This window comes from Bufo gargarizans, chromosome 1 (assembly GCF_014858855.1).
Source record: "Bufo gargarizans isolate SCDJY-AF-19 chromosome 1, ASM1485885v1, whole genome shotgun sequence".
Taxonomy (NCBI): Eukaryota; Metazoa; Chordata; class Amphibia; order Anura; family Bufonidae; genus Bufo; species Bufo gargarizans.
This window is the reverse complement of record NC_058080.1, coordinates 329122491-329136382: the sequence shown is the minus strand read 5'-3', so window position 1 is coordinate 329136382 and position 13892 is coordinate 329122491. Positions and strand designations below refer to the sequence as shown.

The window sequence follows — 13892 nt, the reverse complement described above, 5'->3', positions numbered from 1 at the left end:
GCAAAAAACCCATAATAGGATAGCATACTACACCCTGATTAAAGCATTATTACAGTATAATTCCACAATTGTAACTAGACTGCTTGAGCGGGGAATAACTCCAGCAAGGAAACTCTGCACTCTCTGGAAGGTGATTTAATTACTTTGCCATGGACCTTCTTATCAAGATAGGCTCAAATGGGTTAAAAAAAAATGCTCTCAAGAAAACCCCCAACGTAGGCCTTGAGACACCATTATTATGTGTTATCCCCAGCAAATATCTAGTAGTCCAGAAGGGTTTTGGATTCAAACAATTAGGCCTTGCTCCTCTGAAAGACTTATTTAAGAAGAAAAAAAATATTCTACTGCTAGAAGAACTAAAAGTTCTACATAAGGATGCCTCTATCCCCGAAAAGCAAAAAAATCTGGACTTCTCTATTACATAGGAACCAAATCTTTTCTCTGCTCTCGTTCCACAACAAAGAGGTTGCTATCTAAGTGTTATGAATGAGTAAATATGGACACATCAACACCTTCTTTTGCAGATAATTAGGCAAAAGAATTATAAACCTGAAAACCAAATTGACCATATGCTGAAATATGCCCATTCGAATTCCATCTGTTTTAACTTTCACACTATCCACCAGATGGTACAAAACACCTGCTTTTCTACAAAGAATCAACCCTGAAATTTCTCATTTCTGTTGGAGATTCTGAAAGGGGATAGGGACATACTTCCATCTTTGGTTTCACTGTGACCTTATTAAACCATTTTGGCAAGCTAACAACAAGGTCTTAAATGACGTATTTTCATGTAAAGTAAATATTATACTGTGTTTGGTATCAATATCAATATCCGACACCCCCGCCGATCAGCTGTTTGAAGAGGAGGCACGTGCCGTGCCAGCGCTGCCTTCTCTTCACTGTTTATCTTCTCGCCGTCGCCTCTGCAGCCGTGAGCAGGTGTAATTACACCCAAGCCGTCCCATTAATTTCAATGGGATGGATCGCTCCTATACAAGTGTATGGGAATGATCAATCCCATTGAAATGAATGGGACGGTTAGGTGTCAGACCCCCGCTGATCTGATATTGATGATCTATCCTGAGAATAGGTCATCAATATTAAAAGCCTGGAGAACCCCTTTAATCCGCAGAAGGTGGCTGGAGAAAGATCCGCCAATGTTAAGATTGGTACTTGGAAGTATGGAGAATACAAAGCTTTGAGAAGACCAGATGGACTGTGTAAAATGACTTGGATAAATATCAAAGAATTTAGAACAGATTGACTCTGTATCGCTAATAAAATTACACAATTTCTGTAACATTTATAGTTATTATATACTTCTCTGTTTATCTGTAAAACGTTGTCAGACTGACACCTCTCTTCCACCTTTATCTTGGCTCCCTTTTGTTCCTTTGTTTTAGAATATATTTTGTTCATCAATACTGGGTTAATATAGCTAATGATTATTAATTTAATACTAATCCTATTACTCAAGTTGAGTGCTCTAAACTCAAGTGCTGATACTATGATTATTGGTTTCCTGTATTAAAGCAATGTGTTGGTTTTGTATTGATTTGATCATGTTTAAACATTTCTAAATAAACAGAATTTACAAGTAAAAGAGACAGTGTTGATACTGGACAGATGAGTAAGGCCTCTTTCACACGAGCGAGTTTTCCGCGTGGGTGCAATGCGTGACGCGAACCAGGGGCGTAGCTAGAAATGCATGGGCCCCATAGCAAAACATTTTTATGCCCCCCCAGCCGCCACATATCTATCGGGCCTCCCACCACCCCTTCCAGAGCTCCCACCCAAACACCCATCCTAGATCTCCCACCGCCATGAGCATAGAAAAGTCTGAGGGTCTGGAGTTGTCACATCTGGTCTGGCACCTACCAATAAGGCCCCATTCACACGTCCGCAATTCTGTTCTGCATTTTGCAGAACGGAATTGCGGACCCATTGATTTCGCACTTCCGGGTCCGCAATTCCATTCCCGAAAAAAAATAGAACATGCCCTACTCTTGTCCGCATCTGCAGACAAAAGTAGGCATATTCTATGCAGTGTCGGCAATGTGCGGTCCGCAAATTATGGATCGCACATTACCGATGTCAGTGTTTTGCAGATCCACGGGCCCGTGGATTTGCAAAACACTTACGGATGTGTGAATGGGGCCTTACCATGCGTCTTCAGTTAGATGAGAGAGAAAAGTCTGAGTGCACTCAGACTTTTTTCTCTCATCTAACTTTTACAAGTCAGTCCCATCAGACTCCCTCACTGCCTACCTCAGGGGCAGTGCCCGTGTCTGGCGCAGGCGCACACACTGCTTGCCTGTGGCCTGCCCCCTGGCACACACACACTGTCATTAATTTAAGTGCCCAGCGCCAGTCAGCAACAGACAGTGGGCATCACGCTGGGGGCCTGGTCCGCTGCCTGCAGCCTGCCCCTGGCAGGCTGGCACAGTGGCATGCACGCACACTTGCTTGCAGTGCACTGCTTCTCCTGGCTCACAGTAACAGCAGTCACTGCCTGGCCTGCCCAGGGCAGGGGCCAGTGCCCCTCCCTGGTGCAGGCCCACACACTGCCTGCCTGCGGCCTGAGTCTGACCCTTGGGCCTGGCACACACACACACACAGTAAGTAGTGTGCCCAGTAACCACTTCCGCCACAGAGACAGATTCCCACTCCCACAGAATTCAGAGTCCCAGTCCCAGACTCCCACCACTCACTCCATGATCCTAAGACCCAATCCCATTCCATTCCCAACCCCATCATCATCAAGCTGGGCCCTGGGCTCTGCACTGCCGCCGCCTGCCACTCAGTCAGCCACCGCACGTCCGCACTGCCGCCTGCTTCTGAGTGTCGGAAACCACGCCTCCGGCTCCTCCTCACTCAGTCAGACCTCACTCAATGTTGCGCCCGCCCGCCCCCTCTGACATGACAGACATGCGAGCCGCCAACAGCCTGTGCTGCGCCGTGTGCACTGCCCCTAGGGCGGGCCCTAGCCTGGATTTTAAATAGGAGGAGTGGGGGGGCCGTGGGCCCCCCTGGCTCAGGGGCCCGGTCGCAATTGCGACCGCTGCGACCCCTGTAGCTACGCCACTGATGTGAACGCATAGCACCCACACTGAATCCTGACCCAATCCGTATTGTTCGTGTGAAAGAGGCCTAAAGCATGTATTAGACTGGCAGATTTTCTGTCAGATGATTGCTAAACAGCGTTTGAAGTAATGCTCGTTAGCGATAATCTGTCAGTGTAATATTGCCACTGATTACCTGATGAACAAGCAAACACTCATTTATTGAGCAATCCAAATCTCTATACAGGTTTAAAAATTATCATTTGCAAGTGGGAGATTGTGGTTTCTAATCACATTATGGGATAATGATCGCTCCTCCCTATACTGAGAAGGACATCGCTGCATGTAATAGCAGCTATCTGATCCGCTAGCGAGCTTCCTGACGTTCGTTCCAGGTCCTGCTGTGTTCTATAGTGACAAGAATTTGATATGGACTTGGCTATACATTTACTATTTGTTTTAAGTCAATTCTTTAAAGATTAACGTTATGTTAAAATCGTATATATTCTGATACAAATACATTCATATAAATGTGAGGAACGCTAATGGAAATTGGCCTCCAAATACACTGATCTCTGGAAACATCTTGTTGCATCTGTTGAGCATTAATCTTTGTTGCTGGCCTCATATCCCCTTTGCACCTCTGAACTCTAGGAATGTGCTGAGCTGAGCATTTTAGCTAAATCTGAAATTTCCTAGTAAGGCAAATAGAGAGGAGGTGGTGTGAAATCTGCCTGCGGAAGGTGAGGGGAGATGCATAGCTAATGGGCATAAAACCATTCCTTTTATTTTTCAAGGGGGGTGAAAAATTTAATTAGCTATGAATGAATGTGAATGTTCACAGCGATAGTACAGAGTTTGTAAATTCTTCCTGAGTTTACTTGGATGTTCACCAGGTTTCTCTGGTTACCCCCCCCCCCCCAATACATCCAAACTCGTACTACTAGCATACTTGACTTCCTATGAAATACACCCTACAGTGTGTTGAGATGTGTAAATTAGATTATGAGCTGCCTCCCTCATGGACAGAGTCTGATTTCCATGGTGACAATCCAGGTAACCGTGCTGCAAAATAAGTAATGGAAAATCACATATGCTAAAAATGTTGCTCATAACATGTACCAAATATAAACAAATTGTAAGGAACACATTTTAACAAACTTAAGGGGTCATTTATGATCAAAAATACGCCTACTATATATTAGGCATATCTCTGGAGCAGATTGCGGCACAAGGGTTGATTGCACTGAAATCTGTGACTTTCCCTGCACATGCCAGGTCTAAAAAAGTGGGTGAGGAAGGATACAGGCCAGTAGGCCAGTCTCATTCATCATTTTCTACACCTGTTTTACTGTAGGCATAGAAAATGGTCTATATGTAAGCCAGGAAAGAAGCTGTCTTACATGTATACTGGCACTGGAGGCGCCAAAGTTATGTACAGACCGGCACTTCTACATAACTTCAGCAGATCCACTGCCAGATACATGGGTTATTAAGGGGCGTCTAAAATATCGGTCTTGGTAAATGACCCCCTTAGTTTTGAGATCCATGAGAAAAATCTGAAACTTTTACCAGAACAAGTGCTTTTCCTAGGGCCAATGGACAGCCTCATACACTTACTGGAGGCACCTACCTCCTTTGTAACTTTTCCAAGAATAATATTTTCCTCGAAATGCTACATTGTCAAATTCCGCACACTGCATCTCTCGAAAATCCTGTGACCCTGATGGGCACTCCTGAAAAATACCTTTGTTTAGTCACCTATTATATTAAGTTCTTTTCATCAGACATATTCATATTTACAAAGAATGAGAAAGTGCATTGGGTTCCTGATAATGTAGAAAGCCAAGAAACATTTTTGTTAAAGATTTTATTAAAAATGAAAAAAAAAAATCATCAAATTGACATACAGCTTTTCTTTCAACTTGCGATGTGCGTTGAGCGACAAAAAGGGTACAACCACACTGCAACATGTGTTGCATAACATTTATGTCGCAGCAATGTCACCCAACATTTTTTGTTATGATAGTCAATATTGTCGCACTGTGACATGCCAATATGCTGCAACTGCGATGCGACTTAGATGGATTATTTACTACTGTCATGTCGTAGTCACAGCATTTTGTATGTTGCAGTGCGACATCATTGGCTATCATTACAAAAAGTGTTACAACTTTTCTACAACAAAAAGTTGCGTATCAAATGTCGCCATGTAGTCCTAGCCTTATGATTTATGATTATCCCCAGTATAGGTGATAAATGTGAGATGAATGTGTGGAACAGGGGACTTATGCCTGCCAATCCTCTTCTTATAGACATACATGGTGAGGAGAAATTGTATGGAGCAATGGCTGAGCATATGCATGTCCATTTCTGAGCCTATGCTTGATCCAATCAACTTAACATTTATCGCCTATCAAATGGATACAGGGGCGTAACCACCATAGCGGCAGACCATGTGACTGCTATGGGGCCAAGGGCAAGAGGGGGCTCAGTCTTAGTTGGGATTATCGCCTCTTCTACTGGGGGTGAAAACTTGGCCAGGACTCTACCCTCTAAGGGAACAACTTTTAGCAAATGAGGCAGTGGAAAAATGCCCCAACAAGTTTACAACCTGAATCATGCCACATGCACCATATAATAAATGTTTCATAATTTCTGCCAATTTATAAATGTATGCGTCTTAAAACACTTTTGACAAATCTGTAGGTTTTTTTCTAAACAAGATTTTGGTGTATAAATCTAGTATGACCAGTGGCGTACCTACAATGGGCACAGAGAGACCATGCAGCTGCTGTGGTGCGTGTGGTGGAAAGGGGTCCCGCTGTGCAAAGACCTGCCCCACAAATTACACATCGCTCAACAATGGAGAGGAAAAAGTGGTGAACGACCTGTGAGATGTCAGGATGTGAGGGACAAGAGTTTCTCTGCTGTGCCTGGAGGACAGGTTAGTGGTGTCCTGGGATTACCCATAACATCTTAGAAATACTGTGGTTGTAGTTGTACTTCTGTCCTACTGTATCCTTTTCCATGTAATGTTCACTAATGCCCTACAAAACCAGTCTGGATATGCTGAGACGTGTAGTTCTTTCCTCTTATACTCTCTCCCTGTAATCTTAACTTGTGTTGCATAATAACAGCCAGGACATGCTTCTAGTTGTAGTTCTCTCCTCTTTTACCCCTCCATGTATTGCCCGCTCATTTTCAGCAATAAGGACTGTTTCACACTGCTGGCTGTAGTTCCAACAGGCTGTTCTGGCAAACAAGTTTGCAAGGTTGGCAGATGAGGGGGATGTTAGTTCAAGGAGAGCACTGCTGTAGCAAGACACTTCCTCTGCCAGTCAGGGGAATGTCAGCTTCAGTAAGCAGGAGAGCAGGGCAGGCCAGACAGGTGCTGTAGTGGGAGACTCCATTATTAGGAGAACAGATAGGGCGATCTGTCACAAAGACTGGAATCGTCGAACAGTGTGTGGTCTTCCTGGCGCTTGAGTTCAACATATCGCAGATTGGATTGATAGATTACTGGGAGGGGCTGGAGAACACTCAGTGATCATGGTCCACATTTGAACCAATGATAAAGCTAGAGGACTTAGGTTGCAAGCTGAGGGCAAGGATCTCAATGGAGGGGTTTGGGTTCTGGAGAACTGGGACGACTTCTCTGTCAGCTACAGGCTATATCGTAGAGATGGGCTGAAGCCCAAAGGGGAAGGTGTAGCTGTTTCGGGAGAGAAGATGCTAGAAGGTTGGAGTGTTTAAACTACTTTACATTACTTTATAGGAGGGGAAGATAGTGCAGATAGAGACCTGGGGTGATGTAATGGACGTGGGGGAGGAATGGAAGGAGAGACTAGTTCATAAGGAAAGGTGTAGGGTAAGAAATATGCATAAACCTCTTAATTGTATGTATACTAATGTCAAAAGCATGACTATTAAAACCGGTGAACTGGAATTAATAATGTCTGAAGAGGACTATGACATAGTGAGAATAACTGAGACATGGCTGGATAATAGCAATGACTGGGCAGTTAATATACAGGGTTACAGTCTGTTTAGAAAGGATTGCCAAAACGGAGAGGGGGAGAGGTCTGCCTTTATGTAAAGTGCTGTTTAAAGCCCACATTCTTGAACATGAACATGTGGAGTCACTGTGGGTAAAAATACACAGAGGCAAAATAATAAAACAGTTATAGAAGTGTGTTATAAGCCATCAAATATACCAGAGTCCACAGAACAACATCTACTACTAAACAAGATACATGAAGCGACAAATCATAATAAGGTTGTTATTATGTGGACTTTAACTACCCAGATATAGACTAGATAACTGAAAGCTATAGCTCTCATAAAAATCTTCCAAGGTTCTTGGAAATAACCAAAGACAACCACCTTTCCCCAACTGGTTTAGGACCCAGTTAGAGGGACAGCCATGCTGGACTAAACAATAGACCTGATATAACAACAGATGTTCAGGTTGGGGGACACCTGGGAAACCATAAAGTAATAAACTTCCAACTGTCATTCAAAAGAGTGTTTCTTCAAGGAGGCACAAAAATACCAAGCTGCAAAAAAAATTTGACCAGCTAAGAGAGGCCATTTCTCTCATTAACTGGGACAAAGTCCTCAAAAATGAAAATACAGCCACTAAATGAGATATTGTTAAAAGCATCCTAAACTCTAATTGTGGGAGGTACATAGCTTATGGGAATAAAAGGTTAAGGAACAAGAAAAAACCAATGTGGATAAATAAGAATGACAAGAAGAAAGCATTTGAATCACTAAAACAGGAGGGTAGCAAGGAAGCCAAGGACAATAAGATGAGTTGCATCAAAAGGGGCATAGATGCCTAGAGTACAGTTCTGGGCTCCTGTGAACAAGGCAGACCTAGCAGTGCTGGAGAGGGTTCAGAGGAGGGAAAATAAAGTAATAACTGGATTGGGTGGACAACAGTACCCAGAAAGAATATCAAAATTAGGGTTATTCACTTTAGAAAAAAACAACAACTGAGGGGAGATCTAATACCTATGTATAAATATATCAGGGGTCAGTACAGAGAACTCTCCCATCATCTGTTTATACCCAGGACTGTGACTGTGACGAGAGGACATCCTCTGCGTCTGGAGGAAAGAAGGTTTGTACACAAACATAGAAGAGGATTCTTTACGGTAAGAGCAGTGAGATTATGGAACTCTCTGCCTGAGGAGGTGGTGATGGCGAGTTCACTAAAAAAGTCCAAGAGGGGCCTGGATGTATTTCTGGAGTGTAATATTAAAGGTTATAGCTATTAGAGATGGGTTGTTGATACAGGGAGGAATTTTGTGATGGAAAATTGGCTTCTACCTCACAGGGTTTTTTGCCTTCCTCTGGATCAACTTGCAGGATAACAGGCCGAACTAGATTGACAGATGTCGTTTTTCAGCCTTACAAAAGTGTTATGTATGTTACTATATAGAACAGCCTGTCAGAGCTCTCTGGATCCACTGAATCCAGCATTGCTGGAGGTTACTGGAATGCCTGCTGGCCCCATTGTCCCAACAGAGCTTAGGCAGGCTGTTCTCTGCCGAAACAGCCTGCACTGAACTACTGCCGGCGGTTGGTGAGACTTGTAGTTATCTTGTTACTATTATTATGTTCTGCAACATCTGAGGTGAGTATTAGGCTTGGTTCACATCTGCGCTAGTGACTTTCTCCATTCCACTCTGTCATAGGTGCGCAACAACAAAATCATAGAGACTGGCAGGCTGTAAAATATTGTTTATTATCAGGTTCTTCCAATCAACAGTAGGCTAAAGGCCATCAAAATCCCATTATTAGGTGCCACATTGCTTAATTTAGAAAACTTGGCCTTTATTAATAAATATAAAATCCCACACCAAGATAAAGATTTATTATCTTTATTTAACCTTATGGATTCATATTCTCTGATCTATTGAGACATTATTGATTTGGGAATTTTAGGTCCCCCAACCAGTTATTAGGAATACGTAATACTGTATCTAGAATTGATTGTACATACCTCCAAAGATATTTCTATTAATCTGATTTCTCTTCTTCACAGAGCCATGGCCATATTTATTCAATGAATTACCGCCATAATGAATAATGACCTGTGTGTGACCTATGCCACATGGTGCTACCCTAGTGCTAGATACAGAAAATATTGGGTGAATGAGCAAATATATGATGGTGCGCGTGCGCTAAATGGTACAGCACTGACGCAGAGACCCGGCAGTATGGGGATGCCCGATCCCAGGGATCTCCCCACATAAAGTATGTCACAGGTCTCAGGAACGCATGCGCCAAACATCGATGTCAGCATTGATGTAGACTATACTGCTACTCTATTGGTAGGATTAGACACCTGTCTATCCCCAACATTAGGATTTGCAGCTAGATAGTAGGCGGATATAGGAAGGTTATATAGGTTAGGGTTCGGAGTCTGAATTGGCATAACCCGTTGTGCCCTGACTAAACCTGTCCGTTGGAGAAACAATGTCGGAACGATAAGGCCGGGATCCGCCAGTCTATTCCGCATTTAGATAGGAAGAAACGATGGGTGCATGCCGAATATAGGGCGAGACCATTATAATCGCCATTAGGTGTGAAATGGCTTTCAAGATGCTATCCCCTCAATGTGTAGAAGGGGTGGGGTGTCTAGGGTTTCTCTCCGCATATAACTGAACACCATAGTGCTGCAAGTGAATGCCTGATTCACGCTTTACTACAGGGTAACCTCTGAGACCGTGTATGACAGGGCACAATAGGGACCAGGATCGTGGTAGCCAGAAGACTGCTCTCACTAAGCTACATGGAGTCCATCTAGTAACACACAAAGGGGAGCAGGACCTGTGATTAATAGCCAATCAGCGGCCTGCTGAGCATACCCTCTCCTGTATCCCCATGGAGGGCCCCTGGCTCTCTCCTGTAAAGGCCTGTACAGCCACACAGGCATTCCCTCCCTCCACATACCCGATTGAACTGTTGCCCTGATGTGGTATATTTTGATTTTATATTTATCAATAAAGGTTACGTTTTATTCACCTAATAATGGGATAGCCTTTAGTCTACTGTAAATTGGATATTCCGTATGTGTATTGAGGTTCTGCAGCAGCAGAGGAGGTGTGTATAATGAGGTTCTGCAGCAGCTGAGGTGTGAATTAGGAGGTTTTGCGCAGCTGAAGAGGTGGGTATTTGGTTCTGAAGCAGCTGAGAAGGTGTGTATTATGAGGTTCTGCAGCAGCTGAGGAGGTGGGTATTAGGTTCTGCAGCAGATGAGGAGGTGAGTATTATGAGGTTCTGCAGCAGCTGAGGAGGTGTGTATTATGAGGTTCTGCAGAAGCTGAGGTGTGCATTATTAGGTTCCGCAGCAGCTAAAGTGTGTATTATGAAGTTCTGCAGCAGCTGACGTGAGAATTAGGAGGTTCTGCAGCAGCTGAGGTGTGTATTATGACATTCTGTAGCACCTGAGGAGGCGTGTATTATGAGGTTCTGTAGCAGCTGAGGAGGTGTGCATTATGATGTTCTACAGCAGCTGAAGAGGTGTGTATTAGGTTCTACAGCAGCTGAAGAGGTGTGTATTAGGTTCTGCAGCAGCTGAGGAGGTGTGTATTAGGAGGTTCTGCAGCAGCTGAGGAGGTGTCTATTAGGAGGTTCTGCAGCAGCTGTGAAGGTGTGCATTACAAGGCAAATTTTTGTGGCAGAAAATTCTGTAATTGAAAATCAGTTCTATTCAATTTCTGCAAGCTCCATTAAGGTGAATGGGACAGATTTTTGGTTGCAGAATTTTCTGCCAAAAGTTCTGCAGCGTATGAAGGCACCCTTAGGAGGTTCTGCAGAAGCTGAGGTGTGTATAAGGAAGTTCACAGCAGGTGATTTTGGCCATGCTAAGTCTGTAATATGCCCCAAGGTATTGTATGTCATTTATAATACTGGTGTCATGTTATATGGTAGAGGGGTCTTTGGGCCCACAGGCCCAGATATGACTGTTGCCTCATAATTCCCTATAGCAAAGCTACTGGCCATAGAGACTCTGCAGTCTTTGGGAGAAATTTTCATTCTGGTTTTGGGCGAATAGAGGAAAAAAAATATACGACTCCAGTAGAGAAACATCAGTTGTGACTGGATTAAATCCTTTAGTATTTTGTGACTGAACCATGTAAAAGTAAAAAAAAAAAAAAAAAAAAAAAAAAAAAATTGGTTTTATTAGCAAGTAAGGTATTTTTTTTATTATTTCTACAAAGGGTGTGCCATTTTCCAAATCTGCCTGGAACACCAAGCTACTTTGTCCCATCCCTGTTCTTCTGCCAACACGTGTTGCACTGTAACCTGACTGACCAGTCCAGACCTGACCTAATCCAGCAGCGTCACCAGAATACCTGAATCGCCGGATCCTGCATATGGTGAACAATGCAGGAACCCCCCAGATGCCATTCATAGTAAGGGCTCTTTCACATGAGCGTGTCCCCTGCTGGAATCACTCTGAGAGAGGGATCGTGCGTTCTAGACTTAGGAAGCGTACGGTATTATCATGAATGATAATGCTGTGTGCCTCAGTGTAACTTTATTACTACAGAATAATACTGACCACTTTAGGTGACTATGATTCTGTTACAGAAAGGTCAGGCAGAGGCATACAGCATTATCATTCATGAATCGTGTGAAAGAGCCCTAACAGAGTGCACCAGGAACCTCTGTGAATACAGGTCAGATGAAAAAACTGTTGCGTGTAGCATTTTTTGCCCTTTATTTTTACTGCAACTTCTTCAGCAGATGTGTATGTGGCCCAAAGAGTACTAGTTCATGGGTGGGCCTATAGGATTGCAGACACAGTTCATGGGTTAAAATGATGACTGCAGTAGTTCATGATGGTGGGTGAGGGAAAGGGAATGGAAAGTTTGTAGGGTGGGGGAAGTCTCTGATAAGAATTCTGACTTGCACTGCATGTATGGCTGGGTGGTAGTTGAGAAGATTGAATGGTACATTTTTCTTTGTTGGTGAAATGGGGCAGACAGGGAGAAGCCAGGTAGGTAGTGGGAGGGGGAATTTCATAGAGGCCCAATTCAGAATCTTGCTATTGACCCAATGATTTCTATGTACGCCCCTGATTATGATTTGTAAGGGGTGACCAAATGCTGTAAAGAAAACTGCGATGTGAAACCGCGATCATTTTTTGTAACCTACTGCAGAATAAAATGTTCAGAATACATATGCATATCATCAAAGTATGTACTAGAATTAGTCAGTCTTGTATATATGCATTTTTATTCTACTATACTTACGTCAGTATTGCATGATCTGTATCTTTTTCTCTCTCCTAAGCAATATTTTCCTCCAATGGTTGGCCTAAAATACAAATTGAAAATTGTTTATTATTATCAAAGTAATAATGAATAATATACTCTTGTCTGTGACAACATTACTGATAGTAATGAGGTGTATAACTTTGAGACATACCTGCTTGAAATCTGTTAACTAGGCTCTATAGGACCATAACTAAACCAGGAGCAGAATCCCAAAATATTGGGGGCGGAGCTAACCGCCGGCTGAGGAAGACTCCTTTCCCAGCTCTGCTGAGAGTGCCGTAATCTCTCACCATCCTCAGTCAGGCGAGCCTTGAAAGACCTCGTTCCAGGCAATTTTGGATCGCAGGCACTGCCAGCTTCATTTTGAGACCTGCCTCGGCTCGCAAAACGGCTCCGAGCCTAAACTACAGCTGCGGCCTAGCAGCCTAGTGCATCCACGGGCTAGATTTGCGCCAGACGCGGCCGTCTGCTGCACTTTACCTGCCGCTACCACCCGGTACAATCTCAGCACAGCCACCGACCAAGCGGAGTCTCATAGCCCGGCTACCAAAGCAGCCCTTGCAGGCTTCCAAGGACAACGCGACACCGCAATAGAAACTACACACAGCAAGCAGGCGCCATCTTGGGGAGCCGATCACTGGTCCAGTCGGCAACAGACAAGCAATCATCCGACACTGGACTCTGAGAATAAGGTACCCCCCTTGTCTCCTGAGATCTATTACCCTATAGGGCTACAGGATCTTGCCACATAGATCCCCGCCGCTCCGCGCAGGACTTCAGCTGCGGCAGCTGCACTGTGCCCCAGTGTCTCGGTGTCAGCTCTGGCCCTGGTACCTCTCATAGTACCGATTTGCAGTCGCTTCCCCCTCCTTACTAGTTACCGGTATACTTCTGTCATAATCTGCACACAAGGAACCACCCCAGATCCAATCAGCAGATTTAAAGAGAAACCTATTTTACAAAAGCACTAAAAGGGGGGCGATTCTATCGCCTGAACATCATGAACACTTGAGGCTATAGCTCCGTTAATGGGATCACCACCGTAGCTTCGTTAGCACAAACTGGCACTCAGATCATGGTGAAAATTGGAGGCCCCAGACCTGGAGATCAAGCTACACAAGACAGAAAAAAAAACTACCTCCGGTGAGATGGATAAATTCATTAAAAAAGCTGCTATTCTTCACGTCTCTAAAGATCCCAAGATGGCGCAGACCCCTACCCGTGCCCCACGCTCAAAACAAAACGAGCTGCTGGAACAAGCCACCAGAGGTGAAGATGACACGGATGACCTTCCAATCTCGCGCTCCTTCTTGAAAGAATTGCTATCATCTTCCCTAGCATCCGCCCTGGAGCCATTAAGCATATATTAAGATATATCGCAGGTAGGAGGACGTGTGGAGACCCTGGAAATCACCCAGGAAGCCATTATCCGTCACCAATCTGAAGTGGCGCAGCGCTTCCAAGCCATTCAACAGAAGATGAACTGTCTCTGCAATTCCCTGGAAGACCAAGAAAACAGAGGTAGGCG

The 13892-nt window shown here is 44.1% G+C and overlaps 1 protein-coding gene across 1 annotated transcript in view; it reads right to left on the bottom strand.

Moving 5' to 3' along the window:
- Positions 1-13892, bottom strand: part of LOC122946465 (A disintegrin and metalloproteinase with thrombospondin motifs 10-like) — a 375204-nt gene that overhangs the window by 225519 nt on the left and 135793 nt on the right. Inside the window, exons 7-8 of the mRNA XM_044306132.1 lie at positions 12341-12404; positions 4699-4801 (exon numbers count right to left, since the gene is read on the bottom strand). Of these exons, the coding sequence (XP_044162067.1) occupies positions 4699-4801; positions 12341-12404 (167 nt within the window). The remainder of the gene's footprint in view (positions 1-4698; positions 4802-12340; positions 12405-13892) is intronic.